Source organism: Oryctolagus cuniculus, chromosome 19, assembly GCF_964237555.1.
Source record: "Oryctolagus cuniculus chromosome 19, mOryCun1.1, whole genome shotgun sequence".
In the NCBI taxonomy this organism is placed as follows: domain Eukaryota; kingdom Metazoa; phylum Chordata; class Mammalia; order Lagomorpha; family Leporidae; genus Oryctolagus; species Oryctolagus cuniculus.
In genome coordinates, this window is record NC_091450.1 from 42,608,445 (window position 1) to 42,635,869 (window position 27,425).

The 27,425-nt window shown below is 44.9% G+C and overlaps 1 protein-coding gene across 30 annotated transcripts in view; it reads right to left on the reverse strand.

The window, feature by feature from the left end:
* Positions 1 to 348: 348 nt before the first annotated feature.
* Positions 349 to 27,425, reverse strand: part of ZCWPW1 (zinc finger CW-type and PWWP domain containing 1) — a 33,622-nt gene continuing 6,545 nt past the window's right edge. For 6 of the 30 annotated variants that reach the window (XM_017342589.3, XM_017342588.3, XM_008258021.4 and 3 more), the window contains exons 2-18: positions 25,469 to 25,525; positions 24,403 to 24,665; positions 23,935 to 24,013; positions 22,524 to 22,556; positions 22,079 to 22,166; positions 21,243 to 21,400; positions 20,913 to 21,035; positions 12,368 to 12,484; positions 11,521 to 11,641; positions 9,741 to 9,816; positions 8,230 to 8,334; positions 5,863 to 5,946; positions 4,587 to 4,653; positions 4,091 to 4,188; positions 3,021 to 3,081; positions 2,394 to 2,543; positions 349 to 801 (exon numbers count right to left, since the gene is read on the reverse strand). In XM_017342589.3, coding sequence (XP_017198078.1) covers positions 491 to 801; positions 2,394 to 2,543; positions 3,021 to 3,081; positions 4,091 to 4,188; positions 4,587 to 4,653; positions 5,863 to 5,946; positions 8,230 to 8,334; positions 9,741 to 9,816; positions 11,521 to 11,641; positions 12,368 to 12,484; positions 20,913 to 21,035; positions 21,243 to 21,400; positions 22,079 to 22,166; positions 22,524 to 22,556; positions 23,935 to 24,013; positions 24,403 to 24,665; positions 25,469 to 25,496 — 1,962 coding nt within the window. In that variant the 5' untranslated portion in view covers positions 25,497 to 25,525 and the 3' untranslated portion in view covers positions 349 to 490. The other 24 variants (XM_070064422.1, XM_017342594.3, XM_051847732.2 and 21 more) reach the window with 22 other exon arrangements.

Consider the following 27,425-nt stretch of genomic DNA (forward strand, 5'->3'; position numbering starts at 1 on the left):
GCTCTAACCCTAATCGTCTCTCCCCCTGTCAGCATTGTGACATGTGCTCCATGTGTCACCACACTGAGGCACTACCAGAAAGCGCAGGTGGATGCCGTGCTCACTGGGGGCATGGAAAGAAGAACTAGGTGGCTAAAGGGCTTTTCCCAAGACCACACAGGCCTTGGAGCTGAGCCAGCATCTGAACCTGGACCTGCCCTTTGTGAGGGTCTCCCAGGACTCGCTGCCCTCCCCAGACTCCTGTACTGTGCAGAGTCCACACCAGAAACCACAATGTGCTATGGGGAACACGGGAGAAGAGGGAAAGAGCCAAACCCACCTGTGGTTAGACACAAACCAAACCCAAGGCATCAGTAACCTGCTTTATTAACACACAAACTGCATGATCATGACTTGAACCTTCTAGCCAGTTAACAGCTCAACATTTGTCCATGTCTCAGGACCCCACTGAACAACCTTCCTCCTGCTCCAGGGAGGCAAGAGAGCACAGCTACTCCTCAAAGAGGGCCATGAACTCCTCTTCACTGTCTCTGTGCTGAGGCTCCTCTCTCTCTTCTGGTTCTTTTCCAGTATCTTCCATGAGTTGCTCCAGGTCCAAGTCACTGGAGACTTCATCTTCAGGAGGGAGAATTTCAGCCTCCTGAGCTGCTGGCTCCTGGAGTCTGGGTCTTTTCCCCAGCGAGGGACAGGCCCTCCGTTGCACTTGTGGGGTCAGGCCCTTGGGCACTGTTCTAACTTCTTCCTCAGCCAAACTGGTTGCTGAGGCCTTGCTTTGGGGAGCTTTAAATTTTTTCTTAGGGCCTAAATGAGAAGGTGAGAAAGTTGAAAGTCCTTTTAGGTCAGTCTATACTGACCTTTTATAAGTCAAACTCCTAAATTCCTATTTCTAAGAAATATCTGAAAAGATTGACTTTCAAAATACAAAGAATGTGGGTTGTCAGAAAAATCTGGATTCAAGCCATTGATCAGCCACATGCTTGACACAGGTCTTGAACACATTTTAAACCCTTTGAGGGGCTGGCACTATAGCATAGCAGGTAATGCCACCATCTGCAGTGCCAGCATCCCATATGGGTGCCAGTTCAAGTCTCAGCTGCTCTACTTCTAATCCAGCTCTCTGTTATGGCCCGGGAAAGCAACAGAAGACAGCCCAAGTCCTTAGGCCCTTGCCGCCAGCATGGGAGACCCAGAGGACTTCTGGCTCTGGCCACTGTGGCCATTTGGTGAGTCAACCAGTGGATGGAAGACTTTCTCTCTGTCTCTCTGCCTCTCTTTAACTCTGCATTTCAAATAATGAAAAAAAAAAAAAACTTTTGAGTCTGTTTCCTTATCTTTTTTTTTTATTTTTTGACAGACAGAGTGGACAGTGAGAGAGAGAGAGAGAGAGAGAAAGGTCTTCCTTTGCCATTGGTTCACCCTCCAATGGCCGCCGCGGCCAGCGCACTGCGGCTGGCGCACCGTGCTGATCCGAAGGCAGGAGCCAGGTACTTATCCTGGTCTCTCATGGGGTGCAGGGCCCAAGCACTTGGGCCATCCTCCACTGCACTCCCTGGCCACAGCAGAGAGCTGACCTGGAAGAGGGGCAACTGGGACAGAATCCGGCACCCCGACCGGGACTAGAACCCGGTGTGCCGGCGCCGCTAGGCGGAGGATTAGCCTAGTGAGCCGCGGCGCCGGCCTGTTTCCTTATCTTTAAAGTGGCAATATCCAGTCACAGAGCTACTGAAATAATTAAAAAGGAAAAAGCACAGAAGTATGTCTCTAGCCAGCTCAATAGACATTAGTTCTCTTGAGGTAGGCATTATGATACAGCGCGTTAAACTGCCACTTAGGATGCCCACATCCCATACTTGGGTGCCTGTTCTGGTTCCAGCTACTCCACTTCCAGCCCAGCTTCCTGTTAATGTGTCCTGGGAAGCAGCAAATGATGGCTCAGGTGTCTCAGTTCCTAACACCCATGTGGGAGACCCAGCCTGGCTTCAGCCTGGCTCAGTCTCAGCTATTGCAGGTATTTGGGGGAAAAACATAAGCAGTTAAAAATCTTTCCTACTTGCACACTCACGCGCTCTCTCTCTCTCTCTCTCACACACACACACACACACACACACTTGGCCTTTCAAGTAGATAAAAAATAAACATGTTTTTTAAAAGTAAAAAACAGGAAAAAAGAACATTAGTTCTCTGGTCCCTTCCATCCTCTGTCCCTACATCAAATCAAATCAATAACCACTGGGTTTCCATAGAGTGTGCTGGGTACAATCTGAGAATTGCCCTTTCATTCTAATTTCTACTCTTTAAAATAATTAAAAACTGTAGAATTGTTAAGAAACTATCAAGGGAGGGGAGAGGTAGACAAGGACCTCATTCTCAGTTTCATGGGCCTGAAGTCTGACCTGGCTGATCAGGATCTGAATTCCTTTGGTCTTCTTCCCCTCGCATTATGGGTGTAGAAGGAGCTGTACATTCACTGTCTAGAGATCTCTTCACTGTCTTCTTTGGCAGGGTCCCACCTCGTCCATTGGTCATGCCTGCAACAAACTCCACTAACCAACCATGAAAGAAATTCATTAACTTCTAACTCAAGGGCAGATGGACCCTCCACTTCATCTTTGCCTGCCCCACATCTTCTAGTCATTCTCAATCTAGTGAGTTCTCTCGGTGGCATCTAGTTTCCCATTCTCTTTCTCTTCTCTGTCCTCTCCCTCTCCACCTCTCCCTCTATCCTGTCCCCTGCACCTTCTCCTTTTCTTTCTGGTTCTCCCCAAAGCCTTGTTCTCCAGGAAGTCATCCTTCTGGGCTAATTTTAACCCTTCCATCTTTTCTAAGATTTTAGAATTCAGTGCACTCAAGTGAGGTGGCCACAATTCCTCCTCTGACACTATCAGTCAGTCTTTCCTGTTTCCTCAGGTCTTGGAGCTGAGACAGTCAGTAAGGTATAGCTACCTGCAGACCCCTGAAGCTGTCTACCTCAGCCCCATCTTAACTGTGAGACATGTTCCATTTCCATCTGGCTTGCTTACCCTTTGATTTGGGATTTTTTGTTCGTATTTTGGCTTGCTTGGGACTGGGCAAAGTTGGGTCCTGAGGATGGGAGAGAAAATTAGAAAAAGATAAATTAAGTCACATAATCATTTTTAAGAGGGGGATGCTTCAGAATCATGAGTGGCCTTTGAGGAGTCAAATTAGATTCTGTGAACCTGATACAATTTAAATCTATGACTACACAGATAAAAGTGTGCAAAGTGTGCAGCCACTTCCCCATCCTTTTGGTCTTAGTCAATGCAAGGCTTTATGCATAAACAAAGGCAAAAAAAGAACACAAGCAAGATAAAAATTGTTGAATTAAAAAAGTTTATATAGGGGCCGGCGCCGTGGCTCACTAGGCTAATCCTCTGCCTGTGGCGCCGGCACTCTGGGTTCTAGTCCCGGTTGCTTCTCTTCCAGTCCAGCTCTCTGATGTGGCCCAGGAGTGCAGTGGAGGATGGCCCAGGTCCTTGGGCCCTGTACCCGCATGAGAGACCAAGAGGAAGCACCTGGCTCCTGGCTTCGGGTCGGCACAGCACACCGGCCGCAATGGCCACTTGTAGGGTGAACCAACAGTAAAGGAAGACCTTTCTCTCTGTCTTTCTCTCTCACTAACTCTGCCTGTCAAAAAAAAAAAAAAAAAAAACAGGAAAAAAGTTTATATATATATTTATGTGTTTGTGTGTGTATTTATATATTTTAATATACCTGGAAAGAGATACTAACAAAACAAGTGAATGTTTATCCTAAGTGTCCACATAGGGAAAAAGGAGTAGAGAAGCAACTATTTTCTGAAATTGTTCTAGGAAGAACCAAATAAACATCATAGACACTGAGATTATCAAAAAAGAAGCTTCTACAGATGTGAGAAATAAGAATAAGCACAGAAGGGAGCCTGTTTCCCTTGAGACTCCTAGGAGGTGACACCAGATAGCGGGGGCTATCCTGAAGCAGAGACAAGATGTTTCCTTAGCAAATAGAAGTCCATGCTAACCAGATCCTCGCAGTATTGGCCAGAAGAAAACTCCCAGACGCTACCTAAGCCAATATTTAAGGCTAATCTTACCTTTTTCTCTGACTCTGACTCCTCCTCTATCTCTGACTCCTCCTCCCCCTCTTTCTCCAAGCAGGACTCTGGGCTATTAGACTCAGAGGGCCTTAAGTCTGCAACAGAAAACGGGAAGAAAGGCTAAAATATTTATCCAATAAAATTGTTGATAAGTTAATGGAGCTGATTTCCGAGAATGTGTCTTCTAAATCTGCCTTCAATGTCCAAGTGGTATCTCCACAAAATGTGACCACAGATTACCATGTTTCTTTCCAAAGTCCATGACTATTCACACACAACCCTCCCTCCCCTCCCCTCTTCCTTTCTCCATTCCTCCCTCTAGCCATCTGTCATCCATTCTGAATCCTGGGTCAATGACGTTCATAAGAGCCTACTATTTTGGAATCCAGAATGAGGCTGACAACATGGAATACAGAATCAAGGAAAGCGGGGATGCTGCCCGCCTGCAAGAGCCCTGCTGCCCACTCTAGTCTACATCCTTTGCATCTCCTACCTTTCCCTTCCCCACTGCTGTCAGATCCATTGTATCGGCTCTGGAAACCAAACAAGTTAACCCGCTCCTGAGGGAAACAAGAAATAAAGAGCATCATCTGCTACCCAAAGGGCTCTGTCTTCTAAATTTTAGTTACAAAGAAATTTGTATTCATTTCCCATACTAGTTTCTCTTTAAATATCACATTAGGTTTATCTGCACTTTTATGGATATGTACTAACTCTGCTCTTTTTCCAGTTTATTTATAATTCAACAAATAATTGGGAAGAAGAAATTCACTGTTTGTTATTTTCCATGCCACCACCAGAATTTGAGGGTAAAAAACTGACTTTATAGGCCGGCACCATGGCTCACTTGGTTAATCCTCCACCTGCGGTGCCAGCATCCCATATGAGCACCGGGTTCTAGTCCCGGCTGCTCCTCTTCCACTCCAGCTCTCTGCTGTGGCCCAGGAGGGCGGTGGAGGATGGCTCAAGTGCTTGGGCCCCTGCACCCGCTTGGGAGACTGGGAGGAAGCACCTGGCTCCTAGCTTCGGATCAGCACAGCGCCAGCCATGGCGGCCTTTTTGGGGAGTGAACCAATGGAATGAAGACCTTTCTGTCTCTCTCTCACTGTTTATAACTCTGTCAAACAAGTTAAAAAAAAACTGACTTTGTAGGGCCAGCACTATGGGGTAGTAAGCTAGGCCTTTGCCTGTGATGCCAGCATCCCATATGGGTGCCAACATCTCATATGAGTGTCCCTGATGCTCTTCCTCCAATCCAGCTCTCTGCTTTTGGCATGGGAAAGCAGGGGAAAATGGTCCAAGTGTTTGGGCCCCTGCACCTGCTTGGGTGACCCTGAAGAGGCTCCTGGCTCCCAGTTTCAGATCTGCTCAGCTCTGGCCATTGCAACCATTTGGGAAGTGAACCAGTGGTTGGGAGGAGGTCTGTCTCTCTCACTCTGTAACTCTACCTCTCAAGTAAATAAATAAAATCTTTTTTAAAAAAAAAAGACTCTGCATGAAAGAAAGGTTAGGGCAAATATACCTGATACTTGAGGTTAAACAGGGAGATGGGATGCTCCCTACCACAAACTGTGTCTGTCTAGACAAGACAGGATCTCACTAGACTGCAGGTGGAGAAAGGAATCAAGGTAATCTGGTCTGAGAAGAAGAGTAATTCTAAGATAACCACATAATGTGAAGGACGCTGGTTTCCTGCAGTGCTGAGAGGATGGATCGTTTTGTGCTTGAGACCTAAGAGGAGCAAGAATGTGGTCTCAACACTTTCCCACCTGAATGCTGATCTGTTCTGCCTGCTGAGCCATCATTAGAGCTGCCTCCAGTTTCTGGCTGCAGTCCTTGTTCCTGCACTTTTTCTGAAATGGAAGATTAGTGTCAACTATAAATACTGACTTAAAGGTTAAGAATTAGTAATAAGGGGCCAGTGTTGTGGCACAGATGATTAACTGACGCTTCCAACAATGGTATCCATATCAGAGTACCAGTTTGAGTCCCAGCTACTCCACTTCTGATCCAGCTTCTGCTAATGCACCTGAAAAAGACAGCAGGAGATGGCCCAAATGTTTGGGCTTGCGACCCATGTGTGATATCAGGATGGAGTTCCTGGTTCCTGGCTTCAGCTTCACCCAGAGTAACCCAGCAAATGGAAGATCTCTGTCTCTTGCTCTTACTCTATGCTCTGCCTTTAAAAAAAAGATTTATTTATTTGAAGGGCAGAGTTACAGAGCGAAGGAGAGACAGAGAGGTCTTCCATTTGCTGGTTCACTCCCCAGTTGGCCACGACAGCTCCAGTTGGGCCAGTCCAAAACCAGGAACCTCTTTCAGGTCTCCCACATGGGTCCAGTGGCCCAGGCACTTGGGTCATCTCCCACTGCTTTCCCAGGCCATTAACAGGGAGTTGGATCAGAAATGCAATAGCCAAGGGGCCAGTGTTGTGGCACAGTAGGTTAAAGTCCCAGTCCTATAAGGGCGCCAGTTAGAGTCCTGGCTGCTCCACTTCCAATCCAGCTTCCTGCCAATGCACTTGGGAAACCAGCAGAGGATGGCCCAAGTTCTTGGGCCCCTGCACCCATGTGGGAGACCCAGAGAAGCTCTTGGTTCCTGGTTTCAGATCAGCTCAGCTCCAGCCACTGTGGCCATTTGGGGAATGAACAGAGAAGATCTTTCTTCTCTGTAACTCTGCTCTTGACATAAATAAATCTTTAAAAAATCTTTTTTTTTAAATAGTAGTAACTATGTTACAGTGCCATGAACTAAGCTGCCTCCTGCAACAACAGCATCTCATGTCAAAGCATGTGTTTTAGAGTCCCAGCTGCTCCCTGCCACCCACGTGGGAACTCCCAGCTTCAGAGTTGCAGCTATTTGGGGAGTAAACCAGTAGATGGCAGATATCCCTTTCTCCCTCCCATTACTCTTTTTTCAAATAAACATAAACATTAAATAATAATAAAGAGTTAGTAGTAAATATTAGCGAAGTAACCCCAACATATTGCTACCCACAAATATTATCTTTAATTAGTTCCGGTTCCTGTATTAATCTAATACTGCTTTTCTTAATATTTTGAGCCCAGTCGCAGTCCTCCATTCCCCCCATCCCATCCCCAGTAAGCATCACACCAACCTAGAAATATTTCAACCAACCTTCTGGTGCCTTCAAAGCGAGTCCCATAGAAATCTGAGAAGACTGAGGTTCAGGTGACTCCATTTTTAAACTTTCACAAGTTTTATTTTTTTTAAGAGACAGAAACAGAAATCCCATTCTTGATTCAGTCCCCAAATGCCCACAATTGCCTTTACATGGGTCTTAAGCCAGGAGCTCAATCTAAGTCTCCTCCCACATGGGTGGCAAGAACCCTACAAGAGCCACCACCACTGCCTCCCAGGGCCTGCATTGGCAGGAAGCTGGAATCAGGAGCAGAAGCCACCAGGCATTCCAGTGTGGGACATGGGCACTTTAACTGCAAGACCAAATGCCCCTCTCACGTTTCTTAGGATCCAGATTCTTGACTTAATACTCACTGCTTGATTTCCTAAGGACCCTGAGCTGTTGGGCCTCTGCTCATTTTAAAGCTGGTATAACCCAAAGTGACTACATGAAAGAAATACGAGTTAACCAATCCAGTGGTCTTCATCTAGGAGAGATTATCCCCCAGCAAACACCTGGAAATATCTGAAGACAACTTTTTTTTTGGTCACAACTGGGGCAGGGGACGGGGTGGGGGTATGAGGTGTTACTGGCTAGATGTGAGCAGAGCTCAGGAATGCTGCTAACCATTATGCAGGGCAGCTCCCAACAACAAAGGACCACCTGGCCCAAAATGTCCACAGCGCTAAAACAGAAACCTACAATTAACCTGGGTCCTCATGTCTGCCACTCTTGCTCTGGCTCAACTCTAAAAGCCTCAGTCTTCAGGGAGGCCCTCTACTCACATGCACAGAAGGACATGGAAAAGAATCATTATACCACCATAAGCCTGGTAGAAAGAACAGTCCCTTACACATAACCTTGTCCTTGGCACACCTGGTTAGACATGGGACTTTTTAACCACACGCTTTCCTCTGGGAGAAAATCAGGTTAAATAAAGGGCAGCTTTCACTTCCCAGTTCTGAGTCACAACAGACCCTCCGGGTTTGCTCACCACTCCTGCTAGCTCCAGGGACAGCTCCTGGAAATTCTTTAGCATGTTGACAGGGATCCAAGCACGAGAAACTGTTTCTCCAAAAAATGTCACGTGGTATTTAGACTGAAATAAAAGATGGTCCTGTCAAGGCTCCTGTCCTCCATGCTTTTCTCCTCTCACCAGAGGAGGTTGGGGGCAAACAGGATTCACAGAGAAAGTACTGTGTCGCTCCCCGTCTTCGTGGAGGAACGACACAGGACCCTGCGCTGTTCTTCTGTCTGCTCGGCCCTCCCCGGGTTTGCTGCTGGTTCTTCCCGGGTTGGCTACCGTCCCTTCCACCTCCGTGGAAGGGCGGTGCCCCCGCCACCTTCCCCACTTCCGCGGGGGAGCGGCACACCACCGGCCGGCTCTCTCGGGGGCTGCACAGGTGTTCCTTCAGATAGATGTTCCCCCTAGATGTTCCTGGTGCATGTTGTCTCTCTCCTCCTTTATAGTCCTCTTCCACCAATCCCAACTCTGCTACCCACACACCGAGTACGCTGCTCTCCTCCAATCAGGAGCAAGATCAGCTCCTGCAGCTCAGTCAATCAAATTGGCGAGAGGCAGCTGCGTAGAAGTTGTTACTCCCTTCTCAGCACCATATTGTGGGAGAGCAGATGCATAGAATAAGTCTTAATTCCAGTAACTTAGTCTAGTCCGGGTTGCTCCCCACAGTACTGGGCCTCACACGCTCCCTGAAGCCTGACTTACACTGCTATCCCATATGAGTACCGGTTCTAGTTCTGGCTGCCCCACTTCTGATCCAGCTCCTTAATACACCTGGGAAAGCAGAAGATGGCCCAAGTATTTGTGTCCCTGCCACCCCTGTGGGAGTCCCAGATGCAGTTTCAGGCTCCTGGCTTCAGCCTAGCCCAGTCAGAGTCATCACAGCCATTTGAGATAAACCAGCTGATCAAAGATGTCGCTTTTTCTCCCTTGCAACTATTTCAAATAAATAAATATTTAAAAACAAAAACAAAAACAAAATGGGGCCAGAGCTATAGAGTAGCAGGTTAAGCCACTGCCTGCAGCACCGGCTTCCCATATGGTCACTGGTTCAAGTTCTGGCTACTCCACTGCTGATCCAGCTCTCTGCTGATGCACCTGGGAAAAAGAGGACGGCCCAGTTCTGGGGCCCTGCACCCACATGGTAGACCCAGATGAGGCTCTGGATTCGGTCTGACCCAGACCTGGCCTTGTAGCCATCTGGGGAGTGAACCAACAAATGGAAGACTTCTCTCTCTCTGCCTCTGCCTCTCTGTAATCCTGCCTTTCAAATAAATAAATATTGGAAGGGAAAAAACTGTAAATGTCCTTGCAATGGATATTTAATGATATGTAAGCCAGTTTCTTTCTATGTGTGAGCACTTATCTCTGTGTTTGTTCTCCTATGTAAGTATCTGCTTCCACATGTGTCCACTGGCTGCGCCTGTTTCTAATTCTATTAGGATGGGTCTGCTCATTACTTTAGCCTACACCAGGACACTTACCGGCAGGGAATCAAGTTGAGAGGCAAAAAGAAAATATTCCCCCAGGTCAGGATCAGATTCTATCATGCCTGGCCACCTGGAGAAGACAGACAGGTATAGTGAGTTGAAGAAAGGGAGCTAGATAGAGTACAGTTTCATCATGGAGAGAAAATGGCAATACATTTGGCAAGCAAAGGATCCCAAAGACAGATTCCCATCCCCTGCCTGTCAGTACCCTCCAGTGGTCACTACTAAAGAACAAACCAAAAACCTTTTAATAAAGTTGTTATCCTTCTGGGCTCTCCCACAACCCTGCAAACAAAATCTTCTAATGAGGAATATCTCCAAAGGAAGAAACTATTGACCCCTCCTCATTTTCTTTACTTTGCATGTCTGTCTCATCTCAATGGAAAAAATGTCTTAGAAGTGGGTGTTTGGCACAGCTGTTAAGATACCCTTTGGGACACCCGCACCCCATATGATTGCCTTGATTTGAGTCCTGGCTCCACCTCAGATTCCAGCTTACTACTATGTGAACCTTGGTAGGCAGCAAGTGATATTTCAAATAATGCACCCACATGAGAAACTTGGATTGAGGTCTGGGCTCCTGGTTTCAGTCTGGTCCAGACCTGGCTGTTAAAGAAATCTGGGGGGGCTGACACTGTGGCACAGCGGGTTAACGCCCTGGCCTGAAGCACTGGCATCCATGTGGGCGCTAGTTTGAGACCCAGCTGCTCCACTTCCTGTCTAGCTCTCTGATGTGGCCCGGGAAAGCAGTAGAAGATGGCCCAAGTCCTTGGACCCCTGAACCCGCATGGGGGACTTGGAGAAAGCTCCTGGCTCCTGGCTTTGAATCAGCGCAGCTCCGGCTGTTGTGGCCAACTGGGGATTGAACCAACGGATGGAAGACCTCTCTCTCTCTCTCTCTCTCTCTCTCTCTCTCTCTCTCTGCCTCTCCTCTCTCTGTGTAACTTTGACTTTCAAATAAAATAATCTTTAAAAAAAAAATAAAGAAATCTGGGGAGTGAACCAACAGATGAAAGATCTCTGTGTATGTGTGCATACATAGGTGAGAGTTTGTGTGCATGACTACATTTCAAATAAATATTTCTTAAAGTCCTGACCTGTGGGAATTCCTCAAACTAAAGCCATTTTGGACCTAAATATGGCTTCCTGGGTTTAGAGAAGAAAAAGGGAGGGGGGATGCTGGCATCACAGCACAACAGCATAAGCCATCACTTGTGATGCCTACATCCTATATCCAGAGCATCGGTTCACAGTCCCAGCTGCCCCGCTTCTGATCCAGCCCCCTGTTAATGTGCCTGGGAAGACAGATGATGGCTCAAGTACTTGGGCTCCTGACACCCACTCTTTGCTTTAGCCTAGCCCAGACCTCACTGTTGCAGCCATTTGGGGAATGAACCAGCTGATGGAAGATCTGTGTATGTGCGTGTGTGTGTGTGTTTCCATCTGTCTCTACCTCTCTCTGTTGTTCTGCCTTTCAAATAAATACACAAAATTTTTTTTTTGACGCTTTAAATCTACCCTCCTCTTCCTACTCACTCAGGGTAGCATGTCAGATCTGTTTTTCCAAGAAGATACCATCTCCACCAGGAATCCTCTGGCAAAGATACTTTTGCAAAGCCTCTAAGCTTGGTACTTTATCTCCACCTACCCCCACCCTCAGCCCCCAGCAACCCTTTCTATTTGTAAGGCAAGTACTATTTACATCACACATGCTTTCCATTTCCTTCCCTCCCTCTCTCTACCAAGGATACTCTATGTCATCATGGTGCCCTACCAGGGGTAACCATACTGCTTAGCCCAGATGATGGATCCTGGAATGTAGGTGGCATAGGCCACTTCACTCTCACACCCCGTCCAAGTCTCCTCAGGAATATCACAGCTATTATACTTCAAGTCTGCCAAAGAGAGAAGGAATGAAAGGGTGGGAAGAGATTCCTAAGGTAAAAATCCGGATGAGGATGTAGGGAAGAAGGAACTGGTCTAGGGCCAAAGGGGTGCCTGGGGAAGGAGAATGGAAGAATCAAGACCAATGGGGGAATGCAACTGCAGCCAGGAGGAAGAGAGCAGCCTGAAAATGGTCCACAGAAAGAGATCCCAAACTCCTGCCAACATCCCATCACACCTGACTCTGCTTCCATCCAGGAACAGCATGAGAATAGTGTCTCTGAACTGTTCTCTCTCCTGTTAAATAATCAGGATGCAGTAGATCATCATCATCTCTTACAAGTAGTTTTAAACATACTGGAGTCCTAGATTTACAGGATCTCTTGCACCTGCCTTTCCCCAACATAGTCTATATCCCTCCCTATCCACCAACCCCACCCCAATATTCTAATCAAGATTGACCGGATCAGAGCCAAGCTGCAGAAAATGGACATGCTCAGCACAGCCCTTTAGACTCCAGGCCCCTCTTCACAACAGAACTGCAGCTGTCTTCCTCCAGCCCTCTCTGCCCCAAGTCATTACCACATGACCGCAAGATCCTTCCTTTCTCCCAGTGACTTACAAGAACCCCTAGAGTGCTGACTGCACCTACATCACGGTTAATCTAAAGGGTATGTGCAGGGAAAGAACAGGGAGGAACAAGAAAACATGACAAAAACATTTCCACCCTTTTCTACCTGTATTCTGATCACAGGACCAATTATCTGGAAGAACTGAGGGGTCGATATTCCCATGCAGCCTCCTCCATTTCTCACAGTTTGGAGAGGAACACTGGACCCAAACTAGATATTGACCTGTATCAGGGGGAAAAAAAACTGAGATAAGGGGCAGGCATTCAGCTCAGCGGTGCAGACACAGGTTAAGATGCTTGCATCCTAGGTCAGAATGCCTGAATTATCCCTGGTTCCTGATTCCAGCTTCTTGCTAATGCAAACCCTAGGAGACAGCAGTGATGGCTCAAGTAACTGGGTTCCTGACACCCACATCAGAGACCTGGACTGAGTTCCCAGTTCCTGGCTTCGGCCCAGTCCCAACCATGGCAGTAGATGGGCTCTCTCCTCTCCCCCCATCTTCCCCTTAGCCTCCCTTTTTCACTCTCAAATAAATAAAAAAATTTTTTTGACAGGCAGAGTGGACAGTGAGAGAGAGAGAAAGAGAGAAAGGTCTTCCTTTGCCGTTGGCTCACCCTCCAATGGCCGCCACAGCTGGCACACTGCGGCTGGCACACTGCGGCTGGCACACCGCGCTGATCCAATGGCAGGAGCCAGGTGCTTCTCCTGGTCTCCCATGGGGTGCAGGGCCCAAGGACTTGCAGGCCACAGCAGAGAGCTGACCTGGAAGAGGGGCAACCGGGACAGAATCCGGTGCCCCGACCGGGACCAGAACCTGGAGTGCCGGCACCGCAAGGTGGAGGATTAGCCTATTGAGCCGCGGCGCCGGCCAATAAAATTTTAAGACTGAAATAAGAGACGTATAAATATACTTTTCCTTCTTCAATCCAATCATAATCAATAAAAACTTCCCACGACCCAGAATCACATCTCCATAGAAACTAATCTAACCCCTAATTTACAAGGAAAACAAAGGCTCAGAGAAATTAACTGACTTGCTGAAAATCAGTTTAACTTGGTGACAGTGCTGAGCTTAAAACTCAAGTCTTGGGGCCGGTGCTGTGGCACAGTGGGTTAATGCCCTGGCCTGAAGTGCCGGCATCCCATATGGGCTCCAGTTCTGGTCCCGGCTGCTCCTCTTCCAGTCCAGCTCTCTGCTATGGCCTGGGAAAGCAGTAGATATCCCAAGTCCTTGGGCCCCTGCACCCCCATGGGAGACCTGGAGGAAGCTCCTGGCTCCTGATTGGTATAGCTCCAGCCATTGCGGCCATCTGGGGAGTGAACCATTGGACGGAAGACTTATCTCTCTCTCTCTCTCTGCCTCTTCCTCTCTCTGTAAAACTGACTTTCAAATAAATAAATAAATCTTAAAAAAAAAAAAAAAAACTCAAGTATCACATCTCCATCTTTATCCTATACCGGGCAAAAGGGAGTGTTTCTGCTATTTGCAGCTCTCAAACAAAAAGGTTGCCTGGCAGGTTTTCAGATAGGGTCTCGTCCTCTGCTGGCACACACTACTGAGAAGTTCTTTAAAGCATCTCTTGTGTGCATTTAGAGTTCTTAATCCATATCCTGATGAGCAAATTCACCAAGCTGCAACCAGTGGGATTACCCTCCTCCAAAAGACACAGATCTAGGTCTACTGTTTGTCCATCAATAATTCACTTTGAGACCTGCTCGAAGAATAAGCCTTCCTCAAATTCACTTCCTACTAAACTCCCAACCCTACTCTGTACCCTCACATCTCCTAAGCTGACCCCATTTCCTACACACCCTCTCAAACTCGTCTGAAATTCCAGACTTGAACAACAAATGTCCATGTATCCTCAGACTCCTCACTGAACCTCTCCCTTCCTTTTGCAGCCTAGAGACCCACCAAGAACACTACCCCTAACAGATTCCACAAACCTACAAACACCACAGCTTTCTGAGCTCTTTTCTTGACCCCCTCCTCAATGAGTCTCAGGACAGAAAGCGGGGCCAGCATCATTCTTACTTCCTGATTCCACTACTCCCCTCCTCCTACAAAAATTCTTCCCCCCTTAAGGTCCGTGTCATGAGCCTTGACCACCTTCACAACTCCCTTGTAAAGATGCTGGCATCTGGTTCAGTCTTCTCCTTTGCATACCCTGCCTTTATTCCAGATGACCACTGCCTCCATAGGAATACCTCACAAAGCACCTCCTTTCTACAGAACCTTAACCTTTTCCTGCAGGCTACCCAGCAACACCCACTTGTGCATGCCCTACCCAGTCATTTGCAGGAAATGTGCACCCTGTGAGCCTCTCATCCAAACCTCCACTCTGATAAAAAATGCCCCATTCTCCCACCTCACTTACTGCCAACGTCCACTTTATCTGGTTCTCCAGTCCACCTCCTACCCTCGCCTTCTTCACCTTGCACACTACTCAGCTTCACTTCTGTAACATTTTCTTAGGCTCATCTGTAGACACCTTCAACACCCTTTCCCTCTGTCCTTTGCCCACCCAGGTGGCAAACAAACCTGGAATCAATTCACTCTTCCCTGCCAGTGCTTACACTCATGCAGTTGACACTTCTTAGAGAGCCAGGCACATAACTATCACAATATCACACAGTTACCATAACTAACATCATCAACCAATGTTTCTCTAGTATTTCACCCTCCCACTGTCAAATTTTACATTAAATTTCCCTCCAATAAAGAATGTCCTCAACCCACTGAAATCTTCCCTCAGAAGAAAAAAGTGACTTACATTCAGGTCCTTTCAAAATATCACATATTATGGGCCAGGTTCTAAATTACTTTATCTTAAAGAACAAACTACTGGTTGGCAATGCTCTATCAGTCTGAAAGAACATTTGCCAGTGACAGTGTTGGCTGATTATAGAGGTGGCCTAGTAAGACTTTTAGAAAAAAAGAGTGGAAAAAGGACTAGAGACTATAAGCTCATACAGATCAATTACAATATAAATACAATCAATACAAATCAATCTTAAGGAGGAAGAAAAGAAAAATTAGAAGAGGCCAATATTGTGGGCACAGCAGGTTAAGCTGCTGCTTGTGATGCTGGCATCCCATACTTGCTAGTTCAAGTCCCAGCTACTCCACTTCTGACCCAGCTCCCACGTAGTGTGCCTGGGAAAGCAAGGGATGATGGCCTAAGTACTCAGGCCCCTGCCACCCACATGGGAGACAAGGATGGAGTTTTAGGCTCCTGGTTTTCACCTTGCCCAGCCCTGGTTGCTATGGCCATTTGGGGAGTGAACCAGCGATGAAAAATTCTCTCTCTCCTCTCTTCTCTCATGTGCTGCCTTCCAAATACATAACTAAATCTTAAAGGGGAAAAATAAAGTTCATACAGATCAGTAAAATCAACGGCTGGTTGTGAAAGTAATGAGTAATTTTAAGAAAATGAGTTGGGAAAAATCACCCTAATGATACGGAACTGGATATTTATGGCTTAGAATGAAATTTCCAATGATAGAATCATGCGGCTTTTTTAGTTTCCTTTCAAGTAACTCACAGGACAAGACACTGTGCTCTGGAAAACTGCTGGATGTCCACACATGTGGCCTATAATGAAGACGATATCACAGACACATTAAGGACATTTGAATCAACTACTTAATCTGGAAATACCAGTTTCCTAGGTTCTGTAATGCCTCATTTTTCTGCCCCCGCCCCAGCCTCATCTTCCTGGTAGCACCTGCCTCAGATTCCTTTGCTGGGTATTCCACCTAATCTCTAAATATTGAGGCTCCAAAGCCTCACACCACACTTTCTCCTGAGGCAAGCTCAGCCACTCCCACAGCTCTGAAATCCATGTTCAGTCCAGCCCGGATGGCATACAGCTTTTTGACATCTCTAATTGGATGTCACACACAAGTCTGAAACCTAAAGCTTGATCTCACCCCACAGATTAGTTCTTCTACTTTTTCCCACCTCCTTTCATGGAACTGCTCAAGCCTGATGTCAACCATCTTTGACATTCTCTCCTCCCTGTACTCACCTCCCCCCACCCAATATCTAATTCATTACCAAGTTCTGACATTTTTATCTCCAAAATATATCTTATAACCTTCTATGGGGCTGGTACTGTGGTATAATGGGTAAAGCTGCCACCCAGAGGGATGACAACCTATACAGGCTCCAGTTTGAGTCCTAGCAGCTCCATTTCCAATACAGCTCTCTGCTATACTCTGGGAAAGCAGTAGAAGATGGCCCAAGTCCTTGGGCCCCTGCATCTGCAAGGGAGACCCAGAAGAAGCTCCTGACTTCAGATCAGCCTAGCTCCAGCCATTGTAGCCATTTGGGGAGTGAACCAGCAGATTGAAGACTTTCTCTCTCTCTCTGCCTCTCTGTAGCTCCACCTTTCAAATAAATAAATAAATCTAAAAGAAAAAAAATTCTACTTGTCTCTCTCCCCTTTCATAATCCTAATCCAAGGCACCAAGATACCTAATCCTAGTATTAACATCTTAACTGGTCTGCTCTTCTCCCCATCCTCCAATCTCCAATTAATCATCAAAGGGTCCCTTTAAACATTAGAGAATGTCACTCCCTAGCTAAAACCCACCTGGCTTTCATGGATTTCAGAGTGGCTTCCCACTGCACTTCCATTTATCCAGAGCCACTTCCCAATCTTGCCTCCCCTTGCTCTTTGAATTTCATTCACACCAGCTTTCTTTTAGTACTGGGAATATACTGAACTTTACCCACCTAAACTTCCTTCCTCTACTTTCATTTGGATAATATCATTTCCTTAGAGATGCATTCTCTGACCTACACAATCTTACTTAGGAAATCTATTTCCTCTCATTAGACTGTTCTTTTCCTTAAAGGTATTTAATGCAAATTGTATCCATTGGATATTCCTCTTTATACTTCTACTCCAGGAAGATCTCTTAGCAATTTTAAGAAACAGGAAGAATGATTCATTTGTAGCAGGAAACAGAAAAATTCACTACAATCACAATTCAACTCACAAGCACCACCTAGGGAGCAAACCCTTATCTGCCTATCTAAAATCCAGTCTTAGAAAAAGAATGCTGAGAAGTATGGGAGATATAGCAACACCAATTGAATGACACCAATTCGATAAAACTGGAAATTAAATCAATGGAGTTTGCAGTATTCCAAAAGTTTTCAACAGACACATCTGAGATCATATAGCCACATAAAGCCAAAGAAAAAACCATTTAGTTCTTGATTCTACTCAGAATCTCCCTTAGGGTGATCTGAGCTTCAGACCATCTGACTGTACTAATTAAGACTTATACTTCCAGCTTTTGTTACCATGTCATTACAACAAGAGGAATGCTTCAAAGACATGCACTATCTTATTTGCATAAGAATTTTTTTTCTATAATTTTCTTCCAAGTATGTGCAAACCATACTATTCATTCTACAATCAAAACTGACATTTGGTACAGCAGTTAAGATGTTACTTGGAATGCCCACATCTCGTATCAGAGTGCCTTGGGAGGTAGCAGGTGATAACTCAAGTAGTTAGGTCCCTGTCACCCATGTAATAGATTGAGTTCTTGGTCCCCAGGGATTCAAGGAGTGGACTAGAGGATGTGAGGCCTCTCTCTCTGCCTCTTAAATAACTACAAACACATACACATACACACACACACACACACACAAAACCTGGTCTTTTCACTGTTTCTCATACTTCTAGTCTGATTTTTCATATTATTTTTGTTTTTGTGCAAGCCTGTTTTCTCCAAGATTATTTCCTATTAGTATTGAACACACTAATGTACTTGTATGATCTACTTTATTTCATACCATAAAATATCCCAAAGTCATCTTGGTTATTTCATATATTCCTTATCTAACACACTGAAACTATAAATTCTATGAAGGAAGGTTACATATTTTCTTTACTATATTTCTAGCACCTAGTACAATGCTTGGCACATAATAAAGGAACTAATAACTGTTGCTGAAAAAATAAAGGAGCAAGTGTTTCACCTAATGATTAAGACACCTATGTTCCATATCAGAGTTCTTGGGTTCATTGCCAGGCTCTGGCTCCTAACTCCAGCTTCCTGCCAATGCAGGTGCTAGGAGACAGCAGTGAAGGCTCAAGTAATTGGGTTCCTGCCATCCACATGGGAGACCTGAACTGCATTTCCAGCCTCTGGCTCTAGCTCTAGCTCTAGCCCAGCCCTGGCCTTTGTGGGCATTTGGGGAGTGAACCAATAGATAAGAAATTTCTCAAATAAATAAATCCATACATATCCTTAACCTTCCTCCATCCAATATCAATGTCCTTCTTTTTGGTGAATAAATCTTCTTCTAAATCTCCCATTCTCATCTTTTACAATTTCTCCCTTTCAGAAATAATTTTCCCTGAGTAAATAAATATATACAGAGCTCTATTTCCAATTTTTTTTAAAACATCTATTATTTTCATCTACTTGAAAGACAGAACAACAAAGGGGAAGGAAGGAGGGGAAGCAGAAGGGTAGGGAAAAAGGGAAGGGGAGAGAGAAGGAAGGAGAGGGAGAGAGGGAGAGGGAGAGAGAGCGAGGGAGAGAGCGAGGGAGAGAGAGCGAGGGAGAGGGAGCGAGGGAGAGGGAGCGAGGGAGAGGGAGCGAGGGAGAGGGAGCGAGGGAGAGGGAGCGAGGGAGAGGGAGCGAGGGAGAGGGAGCGAGGGAGAGGGAGCGAGGGAGAGGGAGCGAGGGAGAGGGAGCGAGGGAGCGAGGGAGAGCTATGGGTGTTCCATCTGTTGGTACACTCCCCAAATACTTTCAAGAGCCAGGCCTAAGTCAGGGCAAATGCAAAACTCAAAACTCCACCTGGGTCTCACATGTAGGTGACAGGGTTCCAAACACTTGGGCCATCATCTGCTGTTTCCCAGGATGCATTAATATGAAGCTGGATGCATTAATATGAAGCAGAGCAAGGGCCACTACCTGCAGTGCCAGCATCCCATATGGGTGCCAGTTAGAGTACCAGCTGCTCCACTTTGATCCAGTTCTCTGCTATAGCTTGGGAAAGCAGTGGAGGATGGCCCAAGTTCTTGGGCCCCTGCACCTGCACAGGAGACTTGGAAGAAGCTCCTGGCTTCAGATTGGTGCAGCTCTGTCCATTGTGGCCAACTGGGGAGTGAAACAGCAGATGGAAGACCCCCCCTCTCTCTCTGCCTCTAGTTCTCTCTGTGTGTAAGTCTTTCAAATAAATAAATAAATCTTAAAAGGGAAGGGGCAGTGCTGCAGCATAGCAGGTAAAGCCGCCACCTGCAGCGCTGGCATCCCATATGGGTGCTAGCTGGAGTCTCGGCTGCTCTACTTCCAATCAAACTCTCTGCTATGGCCTGGGAAAGCAGTGGAAGGTTCTTGGGCCCCTGCACCTTCATGGGACACCTGGAGGAAGCTCCTGGCTTCAGATCAGCACAGCTCTGGCCATTGCAGCGAACTGGGGAGTGAAAGAGCAGATAGAAGGCATCTCTCTCTCTTTCTGCCTCTCCGTCTCTCTCAATGTAACTCTAACTTCCAAATAAATGAACAAATCTTAAAAAAAAAAAAAAAAAAAAAAAAAAAGAACTGAAAGCCACAAGGCATTTTGGAACTGCATTTAAAAAAATTAAATAAAAAAAAAAAAAAAAAAAAAGCAGACCAGCTGGAATTCAAACCAGCATTCCCTGGGATTCAACCAGCAATCCAACGTGGGACACAGCATCCCAAGCAGTGGCTTAAAAATTTGTCATTATGCCTGCCCCAAGGCTCTCTCTTTTAAAAACAAAGTTCTAAAAGAAAAATCCCAGATGGGTGTTGTGGTGCAGTGGGTTAAGCCACAACTTGGGACACTTGCTCCTCAATTCAGAGTGCTGGTTCAAGTCCCAGTTACTCCACACTTCCAGTCTAGCTTCCTGCTACTATACCTGGGAAGCAGTGGATGATAGCCTACATGGGAGACCCAGATGGAATTTGTCTCCGGGCTTCGGCTTGGTCCAGTCCTGGCTGCTGCAGGCATTTGGGTGTGAACAAGAGGAAAGAAGATCTGTCTCTGTCTCTCCCTCTCTCTCTGCCTTTCAAACAAAAATTAAATCTTTAATAAAAAAAAAAAAGCAAAATGCCTTCCCTCAATTCTATATTCCCTTTTATGCATCTTGCTTTTCACATACAAACTAACTGAAAAAGTGTTTACTTTCCAAACAATCAACTATGACCTACCATTCACCTTTGCTGATCAAAACAGTAGCTGCAACCAAGACCCTAAGGGCTTCCTAATTGTGGTATCCTTGAGCATGTTCAAAGTTTAACCCACTACCATAGCATTTGGCACAGCTAAGCAGTCCTTTCTTATTCTCTCCTCCCCTGGCATCTGTGATAACACATGCTAATTTTTCTTCTTTCTCGTATTTTAGTTTTGTTCCTGGGTACCATCTAAAATGCCTGATACTTAGTAGGCACCAGACAACTATGCATTATATGAATAGATAACTGAACATCAAAATATTTGTCTCTTCCTCAGACCATAGCATATCCTCTAACAAGCAGTTATGAGACATCAAGTATAGTCTTTGTGTAGTTTCTGCTAATATTTTAACCCTTGCCTCTCTCTTCCATCACAATTTTCAGCTCAAGTAGTTTTCCAAACTACAGCTGAACTCACCAAAACCACTTTTATCTTCTTTTTGCTTGCCCCTGATCTGAGAAAGGTCTTGAATCATTTTCTTTGGTTGGTCTTTCTGTCTGTGCTCATGTCCACCTTGGACTCTCTCCACTTGCTCATCTTCTGTGAATATAAAAGAGAACGTTGTGGGATGGGGATATAAACAAGAGAATGTTTGTAGACAACAGAGGATAAAGAAGAAATAAGAATCATAGCCTAGTAGTTTCAAGTCTTGAATTTAAAACTCTCAGTATACCTACCATCCCATCCCCCTAATTTTCTGGACTAAGTACTTACGTCAGGCATCAACATATATCTATCTATACTCACGGGCTTCCTTCTTTCTTTTGCTTAAACACGGCCTACTCAGTTTCTTCTCAGATGGTGCAGGATTTGGCTGGCCTCGCTTAGATGCCCTTGACTCAGGAGCAACTTCATCTTCCTGAGGGGCTGAAATCTCCGGAGTATGAATTACCATCATCCTCTCTCTAAACATGAGATTTTTTAAAATGAAATGATAAACATGAGCAATTTTCAGTACCATTCTTTTGAAAGAGTCCAACAGTAAAAGGAATACAACTTGGCTTAGACGCCCTCATCTCAGGGACCAACTTAATCTTCTCTAGGGGCTAAAATCTCTGGAGTATGAATTATTATAACCCTCTCTTGGAAAATGAGATTTTTTTTTTAAGGGAAAGGGTTTATTGGGGAAAACCAAGCAGACTGGAGGGAAGGGTCGAAGAGAGAAAGGGAGAGTAAGAGAGAAAGAAGAGAGAGGAGAGAGAGGGGAATGAGAGGGGAGAAGAGGAGGCTAGAGAGAGTAAGCAAGAGAGAGCAGAGACAAGAGGAAGAGAGGAGAGCAGACGAGAGGAAGAGAGGAGCAATGAGATTTATTTTTAATGAAAAGGTAAAAAGGAGTAATTTCTAATACTCTTCTTTTGAAAGAACCCAATGCTAAAAGAAATATAGTAGAATCCAAGATTCTCTAAGACCACTTGAGATCACTCTGTCCATCTCTTTATTTTTCCCCAACTTAAATCAGTATCTTTCCTGAACTGAGAAAAATGCATAGAAATAGGACATATGAGTATACACACAGAAAGGATCATCATTAACCAGTGTTAAGTCCACCCTGTGTTCCACTTGCCTCACTGGGATAAACTTACCCATCAGCAGTATCATTACCAGTAGAAGCAACGATTCCTGGCACTTTGTCTGATTGGGTACATACTACTAGCTGGGCACAGGAAGACTCTGAAAAATGAAAGTCAGATCCTATCCCTTTCCCCCCCAAAAAAATCTATAAGCAGAGAAGCAATACAAGAAAACAGTAACTCCACTATACCCTAATTAGAGTTTTCATTACAATATCTGCTCCCTTTTGCCTGGAAGAGCTTTTCTTTGACCTTTTGTCATGCCATAGAACTTTATTTTTAATATTTAGAAGACTATTATTTATTTGAGAGGCAGAGAGACAGAAACAGAGATCTTCTCTCCACTGGTTTACTCTTTAAATGCTTGCAGCAGCAAGGGCTAAGCCAGGCAAAAGCCAGAAGACCAGAACTCAAGCTGGGACACGTTGGGGAGGGTCTCAAGCACCTGAGCCCTTACCTGCTGCCTCCCAGGGTGCACATGAACAGGCAGCTGGAATTGGAAAAGGAGTTGAAACTCAAACCAGGCACTCTGATATGGATGTGGACATCCCAAGTGGCACCACTGCCATCAAATGCCTACCACATATACAACTTTAATTTTTTTAAAAGATTGATTGATTTGAAAGGAAGAGTTATAGAGAGGCAGCGGCAGAAGTAGTGAGAGAGAAGTCTTCTATCTGCTGGCTCACTCTCCAAATAACAGCAACAGCCAGAGCTGAGCCAATCCGAAGCCAGGAGCCAGAAACTTCTTCCAGGTCTCTCATGCTGCTGCAGTGGCCCAAGCACCTGGGTCATCTTCCACTGTTCTCCAGGGCTATAGCAGAGCTGGATCAGAAGAGAAGCAGCCGGGACTTGGGCCAGCGCCCATAAGGGATGCCAGCACCCCACCTGCTGCACAACAGTGCTGACCCCTAACTTTAAATTTTTACATTTTCAGGGAAAAATTGTAGATTTCTTTTTTTCATGCAACCCTTTCCAGATTGATCTGCATCATTCCAGAATAATATGATAATGTATACCTAAAAAAATCGTATGTACTGTGTTTTTTTTTTATTTGTTCATCAAACTCAGAACTCAAAGTAGCAGCACACCTAAGACCATCCATTCATCTCATGCCCTATGGAGGTCTCAAGGCCTACACTACAAAATTCTTAATTCTAAAATCAAATCCCTGGGCACACTAAAGAACAATGTTAAAAACAGAAATATACAAGAATAAAGCAGGGCCAGCACTGTGGCATAGCAGGTAAAGCTGCTGCCTGCCATGCCGGCATTCCATATGGGCACTGATTTGAGTCCTGGCTGCTCCACTTCCAATCCAGCTCTCTGCTATGGCCTGGGAACGCAGTAGAAGATGGTCCAAGTGCTTGGGCCCCTACACCCGTGTGGGAGACCCAGAAAAAGCTCCTGGCTCCTGGCTTCAGATCGGCGCAGCTCCAGCCGTTGCGGCCATCTGGATAGTGGATGGAAGATCTCTATAGCTCTCTTTCTGCAACTCTGCCTTCCAAATAAATTTTTTTTTAAAGGGAGACTAAGTTCTTCAAATCTTAGGAAAACAATTTACTTTTCCTAAGAAGATGGCAAACATGTAGAAATGAATGTTCAAATGCATTAGAAAAATTTAGATGAGTCTATATTTAAATTCTGAAGTAAATATAATCTACTTTTTGAAAATTCTGTAGCCTTTATCTAAGGTGATTTAGCTACAGTCCTATGAATAGAAAATGAAGTATTTCAAAATACTTCAGTCTCATCTAATATTTTCTCACTTAGGAAGATGGAAGAGGAGAAGCTGTTCAACCTGTTCTATCCCTCAGTAACAGTCACATGGCCTAACTGAAACCCCTTTGCTTTCATACAAGCCATACCCTCACACTCTTGCAGGGCCTTCCGGAGCACAGTCTGGACAATCTCCTCAAATTCTGCATTGGTAAGACTTGATCTTCCCTGCAGAGACAAGAGTAAGAAGAAGAAAACTGCTTATCTTCCCACTCTTCCCTTTAGATAAGACAATAAATCCACAAGACTAAATGCAAGAAGTCAACACATGTGAAAAAGACCACAAGTGCCACAAGGAGTCAAGGAACCAAGTTTATAAAGTCTTTGTCCACGTCTAGGCCAACTCCATCCCACCTCATCCCATTGTTTTCTGCTAAATGATTTCATCAAAAACATGTTTTACCTCATTGAGAAGAAAACAGATGCTCCAGAAAAGGAACAAAAAATCTGAAGCCACAGAATGGATTTCCCCAACATGAAACGATTCCGTTTGTCTAGCCTTGGTCAGGGCAAGCAAGAGGGAGCTGTGCTACAGAGCCCATCAGTGTGACTGATACCTTTTCTTTCTTCTCTGCTTGCTTGTTTTGCTTGTTGTCTTGAGGCTTTCCTTTTTTTTCCTGGCCACTGCTTGGGCCATTCTCTGTGGTGGTTTTCTCTTCATTCATCTCTAACCTGGCCTTTGGCAGGCTTGGCCTGGCCTCTGCTTCTGGGGAACTAGGCCCCAGGGCCTCTTCTTTTGGTGCCTTAGGACCACAAGGTTTCAGGAAATGTAATTTTTGTATAGGTGGGGCAAAGGTTTTCTTTGGTCCCTTTCCACATTCTGAAAGAAATTTGACCATCAAATGGGATTTATCAAACATAAAGTCTAACAGCAACTAATAAACATTGCCCGTTGGCTGACCACATCAGAATTCTATGGAGAGAACTTTTAACAAACTCAGATTCCTAGCTCTTTCCCCATCTATCCAACCCCCAGCCCTGGTATTCTGATGAAGTAGTTTGGAGTGAGGTCCAGAAATCTGTCATTTTATATGACCAGTTGATTCTGATATACTGCCAGTTTTGGTAAGTACTGAGTAATTCAAAGGCAAAAAAATAAAAGCATAGAGGAAGCCGAATTATTCGAATGTAGTATTTTTCAAATGTGTTTATTTAAATTTTGGATACAGTTTTATGAAAAATTAGAACAATTTTCTTAACAAAAGAAAACTACCAAAATCGCTAAGCTAGTCAAGGTTCAGCTCTCATGCTACCTCTTCCATGGAAAGTACACTATTCTTGCCAAAAGTAATAATAGCATAAGAGATGAACCTTCAATAACTTGTAGATTTTGCTAGTTTCTGCTTAGCTTCCATAATACTGAACACTCCTCTGGGGCATTTGCCATATCCAACTTTTGTCACAGGTATTCAAATGTCTTTTCTCTCCCTATGAGTTCATACATTCTTTGCGCATGACTGTTTCTATGTCAGATTTATTTTGCTCAAAGCATCTAACAGAGCTGTAATTTGAATGGAGAGGACACCAAATATATGTGAACTGAACTGCCCTCTGTTGTAAAGGACTCCAGAAGGGTAAGATAGAAGCAATGTACGGAGCAAACCTCCCTTACTCTTAACTCACCTTCTTTATTCTGCACTGCTGCCATCATTCAGCTCAGAAACTAAACTGTCTTTGCCTCTGTTAGGAAAAAGAAATCAACTGCTATGACTGATCAAATATGATTTTAAACTCTCTTCTCTGTCCTCTTGGATTCAATAACTTTATGCCTGAGGCCCTGAACTGTATTTCTGCTTTCTTGACAACACTTCTACCTCCTCAACAGTGTCAATCACAGGCTAGGAAACAATGAAAGTTACTCTTTTAACGATAGGCAATGATAGTTAGTGTTATAAGTGCCTAGAACCATGTCCAACGTAAGACTGATACTCATAATTAGGTGGATCTGCCAGTGGTAGTAACAGAAGTGTAGGTAGTGGTAGGCTAGTACAGACAATCCTGGGTATTAAGAAGTGAGAGTTTTTCTTTATAGGGATAAGTTCCTTTCATAAGGTTCTCCTAGAAACTTAAATACAAGTAAGTGATAGCTATCTGACCTAATTCACAGTTCCCTATGCATAGAGAAACCCCTTTTTAACATCATAATCATGCTTATTTTCTCTTTACTTAGATCTGCAGTCCAATAAGTTTGCCAATATACTAGATTCTACCAATCTCCATGCACAACCCAGAAATATTTGGTAACCAGCAGAGGTCCTCAGAGAACTGAGAACCTTTTACCTTAGAATCCAGTAATGAGAACTTAGCACCCTCTTTGGTTGTCAGTTCATCTTAGCAATCTACTCAGACTTTCTATACCATCAATACACTTATCATTACCGTTATTTTGACTAATGATAATGGCTAACATATTGAGCACTGACTGTATTCTTTACCCTTTACATGTATCAACCCATTTAACTCTCATAACAGATCTATGAGATAGCATTTTATATTTGGGGAAATTGAGGCTTAATGGTATTTAGAGCTAATTGATATATAAATAGTAAAATCAGGATTAGAAACTGATTTCAAAGTTTGTGCTTTGCTACATTCTAATCCATGCTTCACCACCATTTTAATGTCATAGCACACAGATAGCATACATTAAAAGCACAAATTGAATGGGTAAGCATTCAGAAACTGGGTTGAGACACAATCACCCCATATTAAAGTGCCTGGGTTCAAGTCTGGCTTCTGGATGTACACCCTGGGAGGTACCAAGTAATGATGCAGGTAGTTGGCTCCCTGTCAGCCACTTGAAGACACGCAGATGGAAATTCTAGCTCTGGGCTTCAGTCTGGCCCATCCTCAACCATTATAGCCATTTGGAGAGTGAACCAATGGATGGTAATGTTCTTTATCTGTAGCTCTCTCTGCCTTTCAAATAAATAATTGGAAAAAAGTTTTTTTAAAACATACATTAATGTACATATTATTTCTACCCCACTGTGAAAAGAAAATTACCTTATCAACCTAAACTTCTTACAGCCTCTTCTACCCAGTTTTCTTTAAGCTAAGAGAATATATGCCTATTTTTTAAAAAGATTTATTTATTTGAAAGTCAGAGTTACACAGAGGGGGCTGGCACTGTGGTGCAGCGGGTTAAAACCCTGGCCTGAAGCGCCAGCATCCCATATGGGCGCCGGTTCAAGACTAGGCTACTCCACTTCTGATCCAGCTCTCTGCTATGGCCTGGGAAAGCAGCAGAAGATAGCCCAAGTCCTTGGGCCCCTGCACCCGCATGGGAGACCTGGAAGAAGCTCCTGGCTCCTGGCTTTGGATCAGTGCAGCTCTGGCCATTGTGGCCATCTGGGGAGTGAACCAGTGGGTGGAAGACCCCCCCCCCCCGCCTCTCCTTCTCTCTGACTCTTCCAAATATTAAAAAAAAAAAAAAAGTTACACAGAGAGAGAAGGAGAAGCAGGGGGGGGGGGGTATTTATTTATTTGAAAAGCAGAATACAGGGAGAGAGATAGACAGAGAGACCCCATCTTCCATCTGCTGGTTCACTCCTCAGATGGCTGTAATAGCTGGAGCAAG